Raw genomic sequence first — 6,070 nt, forward strand, 5'->3', positions numbered from 1 at the left:
ACCATGTCCCACCATTACGTTGATATTGTTATCAAAGGAGACTTGACTATTCCAGGGGTGTACAGATTAAACCGTTAAGTCAAATCAAATTGAAGAATCAAACCAAACTAAGAAAAAAAAACGACTTATGATTTGGTTTGGTTGGTTTGACATTTGAAAAAAAAAATTAGACCATTCTTGATTTGATTTGGTATTAACCCAAAAAAAATCAAATCGAACCCAAATCAAACAGACATAATATATATATGTGTGTGTATATATATATGCATGTATATAATTTAACTTTTTATACATAAAATATTAATTATAATTTACTTTTTAAATATTTTTTCAATTAGTTTTATTAATTTTCAATATTTAGAAAGTATATATATATATATATATATATATATATATATATTTGGGTCTTTGAGCTGTAATATTTATTCATTAATTGCTAATAAAATGATCCAAAATTCAATATAAACTTAAAACCTAAACTTTTCACTCTTCATCTTATTTTTTAGTTTCAATAGAGTTTTTCGCTCCTTAATTTTTCATAATTGTAGTTTATCATTAGCACATGAATGAAAACATACTTGATTTAAACTTCAATCACAATATAATTGTAAAAAATAAAGATTATAAAAAAAATCGAGAAAAATAGAAAAAACTGAAAAATTCGAAAGAACCGACTAAAACCTAAATCGGAAAAATCGATTTTATGTTGGTTTGATTTGGTTTATAATTTTAATAAATCGACATAATTAATTTGATTTTTTTTCAATAGAAAACCAAACTAACCCAAACTATGTACACCCTAATTCCACTATAAGGTATAAGCCGCCTTAAATTTTTAAGAATAAGTTCTGCCTTTGCATTTAAGGAGTATGTATATGAGCACTAAAAGTACAGCTTAGTGGTTAATGAACTAGCTGTTAGATTTAGATTTCAATAAAGATGAAAATATTATGTGATCTTTGTTTTATCTATTCTAGCCTTTATTGATAGAGTTTAGGTGTGCGCCTAACTTGAACACTACATTTGTAAAAAAAAAAATAATCTAAATGGATAAATTTCAACTTAATAAAAATTCCATTGAAATGTTTTCAGTCGAAACTGTTTCACTATTGTACGAAATTCCGATGGAGCGATACAGAAACCCCAAGTCGCATGTCACAATTTGGATTTCAGGAGTAAAATAATTTTGATTGCTAATTTGAAGAGAATCTTTTAAGTTTTCTTTTTAAAAAAATAAATTTTTATATTTAAAACTACGTAAAGAGAACTACAAGTCATAGTAAGTGACAACCCAAGGTATTTTAAAAGCATATGAATAAATTACGGCAAAAGAAAAAGCGTTTCACTCTTAAAAACGAATACTAAAATATATAGGATCTATATATTGAAAGAGTGTACCCCTTAATTCCCACTACAGTGTACTGTAGGAGACACGATTTCAAGTAGCACAGTGTGCAACATTCTGATGAAGTAATGAGCTCAACAAGACCAACCGATAAGCATTAAAAGTCATATGGCAGGGTAGGGAGTACAACCAAGCTTATACGTTCCGAATAACAAATAACTGAAGCACCAGAATTCACAACACCATGTTGGTGAAGGAAGAAGTGTATAGGCTAGTATCAACAGAGACATGCCAAATGACAAATACTATGGTAGGAAAACCAAGGAGATAAAAGAAAAGTATGATAGGACTGTCTCAAGATGATTGATATAACTAGCTTCTCATATGAAACAAACGTGGAAGAAAAGATAAAAGAGCGATGCCAGCTACTAAAGGAAAACAATCACTACCAACAATGTGCCCGACTTATATCATGAGCTGTTTCAGAAACACATTGAGAGAAGCTGGTCGACCAGAGGCATGTTTCATAATCAACGCTTTCCCATTGAGATGTAGAAGAGATACAGAAACCAAGAAGCTAAAAGGATTAACAAGAAAGAAGTTCTTTATCTTAGCAATGGAGAATGCACTAATATTTAACTGACGAGTAATAGTCAGTCGTGACGCTAAACTCAAAGTCCAATGTTAAGCATACGATAAACTTCCAAACGAAAGCCCCAAACGACAATTCAAACAAAACTTGCAGTAAATTTCTTTGCAACATAAAAGTTTTTAAAGATGCATCAAATTCACCACGCGACAATCTTCAAGACTAGGCAAAGAAACCACATGTTTATTCTAGTGCACACATATTTGCTAGTTAAGAACTGCCTCGTACAAAAATTTACATGCAAAGGGGAGACGAGCTGAAAACTCCCAAGGATAATTCTGAAATGCATAAAAGAGGACCAAGTCATTAAACATCGTAACCAGGGTTTACTTTCTGCTGAACATCCCCATAACTCTCTAATTCTTCTATATCCTCCGGACTACCCAAAAATAGAGGTAGTCTTTGGTGTAGCTTGACAGGCTGAATAGATAAAATTCTGTTGTTACCATCTGAACCTCTACCTCCAGCCTTTTCCACTAAGAAACTCAGTGGATTTGCTTCATAAACAAGACGAAGGTGGTCCCTTGGATTCATTGCCACCCCGCCATATAAAAGAGTCCGATGAAAATCTGCCACTAGAGAGCATATATATCGGGCTGAGTACTTCTTAGGATGTTTTCCCTTTCCTTGTCTTATGGTGTCAATATACTTCCTTAAGCCTTCAGGCCAGTCAAAATACCGAGCATCATTAACTGAATAAATTTGCCCTGCGACAAAATTTAACAACGTAATTATCCATTCAGAAACTGTAATATGCAATTGAAATGGAAGGACAATATAAAATAGCAGTACCTCGAGGAGGAATCCAGATGTTTGGATGTGTCATGAGGAAATCTCCAGTTGTATGATCCAATGTGAATGCATGTGTTCCGGAACCAAAACTGGCACAGAGTATTGTAGCTGACGAATAGAGAACATAAGCTGCAGCAACAAGCTTTGCTCCGCTCTGAAGGCAGTTTATCAAAGACTTTTCCTCCACAGGCAGATGATCAATTTCCACAAGACGTCTATAAATCCCAAATATCGTCCCTGTGGGTATTGATGCATCTATATTTCGGGAACCATCTAGAGGATCCATGACAACCACAAACAGGCCATCATCTTTTATCCACACAGGACCCTCGTCTTCTTCTGAGGCCATTACAGCAACTTTTCCAGAATTTCTAAGAGATGATAATATAATCTCATTCTGAACAAACAATACAAAAAAAAGGCTTTAGAACATGAGTCCATTCTAAGTTGCATAAAGACTAGAGAAGACGCAAGGATCAGAGCTCTCAAAGGAAATTGTGGATTGAGAATTAGTCAGGAAACATATGCGGCATTGACAGCTAAACAAAGAAATCCTACAGCTCTAATTGCATTACAGTATCTACTTCCTGATTCATTAAAAAAGATCCCACAAACAGAAAAACCCCAACCAAAAGAAAAAGGAGAAAAAGAACTGAAATGATGTAACCTATTTCCAATATATGTGAAATAACACCAACGACCAATCAATAACCTCAACCCCAAACTAGCCAGAAATTTTCTATCCATTCCAATCCACTGATAAGGTCTATTTCATTCCAATAAATAAGGCAAACTCATATCTCTAAAACTAGTATTCCTCCGTTTCAATTTGTTTGGCCTACTTTCCATTTTAGTCTATTCAAAAAAGAATGTCACTTTCCTTTTTTAGCAACTCTCTTATTCCAATTTTCCACGTGACGTATTCAAGATCACAAGATTACTTTACAATTTGACACATTCAACATATCTTTAATTTAGGATCACAACATTCAAAAGTTCTTTACTTTCTTTCTTAAATTCCGTGTCAAGTCAAACGAGACTAAACAAATTGAAACGAAAGGAGTAATTAAAAATGCCATAGATAATGAAAACAAAAAAATTAGAGAAAAGCAAAATCAAGAACATATATACATAAACTGAAATGAAGAAAGGCCCAACCGAGACAATATCAAGAGGTTTAGGCTTATCTCTATCAGAAGAACTCCCAGTATTTGTCATGCCAACATTCTTGCTTAGACTTGAATTGAAAGGGGAAGCAACAAGAGCTGCAATTTTCTTGGAAGCATATTCTAAGTGACCAAACAACAACACCAAGTCATCACCCACATCAACTCCTCCTTTACCCATATACTCCATCAGTGTACAACACCCACTGTTTACAGAATCTACTGTATCACTACTTTTACTGCCAATTGCAATTGGTGAATTTACCCTCAAGTTAAATGCCATATTTTCAGTAGGGGAAGTTACAAGATTGTATTTTAGAGGGAAAATTGGAGGATTTAGTGAGGAAAGTTTGGTTCTTGGTGGAAATTTTAGGGAAGAAATGGCTGACGATAGCATATCTATGCTTTGCGTTGGGGCATACAAGTTTGCCTTCACATCTAAAAAGACTCGTACAATATTTTAACCATTAATAATTTTTTGATATTTAAATTTGCATTGAAAAATTTCACTATTTTTTTATATTTTTTAAATATAAAATTTTATAATATCATAATTTTCAAATATGTACGTTTTAATTCAAGAAAATTAAGGAATTAGTATATGAATTCACATTAATTTTTCTTTTTTAGATGATTGACCTTAATAAATTTTTTTCGGACATTTCAATAAGTATTATTTTAGTTCTCAGTTTAAAAGGTTGTTTATTGTTGGATGAGAGGCTCAAATTTAATTCATCATTGTTTGAACTTACTACAAATTTACGGTTATACTTTGTTCTTTATAATCTTGTAATTAGTAATTATCTTAAAATTTTTAAAATAATAAAGTGGACGATTAAAATGATTTTCTTTTTTATCAGAAAAGAAATTAATAGGATTTCTCTCGATCCAAAACTTAACCTCGACTCCGACCTAGAGTTTAAACACGACTACTGATTTCTGTTTCTACCGGGGTGGGGTGAAGTAGGGTACGAGAGTGGCGGTAGGTTGAGGTAGGCATGTAGGGGTGAAGTAGGGTACAAATTTTAAGGAGAAGATTTTCGTCTATTTATAAATATGTTGGTTCCTATATGAATATTCATATTTTACTTACGTTTGTCCATGTTTAGTTTCTGTGGGTTAAAAATGGGTTAAACTCATGTTCACTTAAATATAAATGTTCAAACTCATTAAAATATGAATTAAGCAGATTAATTTTTAAAATATGAACTGAAATGGCCAAATCTAGACAGTATGATATTCGAAATGGCATCGACAAGTCAGGTACCATTTGCATAACTATAAAATCTTAAACCCATTAATCACTTTATATACAGAAATTGAATTGTATTCTTATTTTTAATTAGTTTGTCCGGTAACGATTTCAGTTCTTTAATATTTGTAAGTGACAATAAACAGGAACGTACAGACATATGACGAATAATATAGTAATATGAGTAATAATTACTCAGTACATAGTAAAGCCAAATATGAAAGGTAAATACAAATGACAAAAGAAACTAAACTGCTAATTAATAATGGATCCTTTAGTAGTGTAGGTTGATAGCAAAATTCATTAGAACAGACGTTGTCTCCTGTAAGTGGAGCAAGGCTGTCCTTGTAATAGAAGAATGATGAGCAGTACAAATCATAGGTAATATTGATAAGAAAATCTTTGATTTGATTGGTGTGAGAATCGTACAAACACATTTGTCGTGGTTGTCCTTCCATTCTAGCGAAGATTACTTCACCATTAAACCAGAAAGCCATCGGTTGCATGTCGTACCGTGTTTTCGAATGTGTACAGTAAAGACCAAGATTCTGAATCATTCAAAGTCCAAACTTGATATAACAAATGACATGTTTCCGTATAGGATGCAGCAAAAATAGCTAGTGTGTTTTCGTTCAGTAGTGCAAGCTTCCGGTGCTAGTGTTTATAACAATATTCCATTGATCTCTCCGATCCTGATTATATCTCGCGAAACTTGCCCTCAATCATATCAAATCAAAGGCAATTGACAATACTCGGACCTTTTGCATTTGGGTGATCTTATATGGGAAATCCATCTCCATTTCCTTTGCAGGGAGGATGATACTATCGTCATTCCACCTGTTGACTTTAATAAACACGGTATTGTT

General features: G+C 32.9%; 1 protein-coding gene across 1 annotated transcript; it reads right to left on the reverse strand.

Annotated features, from left to right (window-relative positions):
- Positions 1-2,072: 2,072 nt before the first annotated feature.
- LOC107840104 (fructose-1,6-bisphosphatase class 1) lies at positions 2,073-4,409 on the reverse strand. Its single transcript, XM_016683833.2, has 3 exons — positions 3,945-4,409; positions 2,787-3,183; positions 2,073-2,701 (listed from the first exon to the last, which is right to left on the reverse strand). Exons 1-3 carry the CDS (start codon positions 4,347-4,349, stop codon positions 2,301-2,303), a joined length of 1,203 nt encoding a protein of 400 aa, XP_016539319.1. The 5' UTR covers positions 4,350-4,409; the 3' UTR covers positions 2,073-2,300.
- Positions 4,410-6,070: the final 1,661 nt, after the last annotated feature.

This window comes from Capsicum annuum, chromosome 8, assembly GCF_002878395.1.
Source record: "Capsicum annuum cultivar UCD-10X-F1 chromosome 8, UCD10Xv1.1, whole genome shotgun sequence".
NCBI classification, from domain to species: Eukaryota; Viridiplantae; Streptophyta; class Magnoliopsida; order Solanales; family Solanaceae; genus Capsicum; species Capsicum annuum.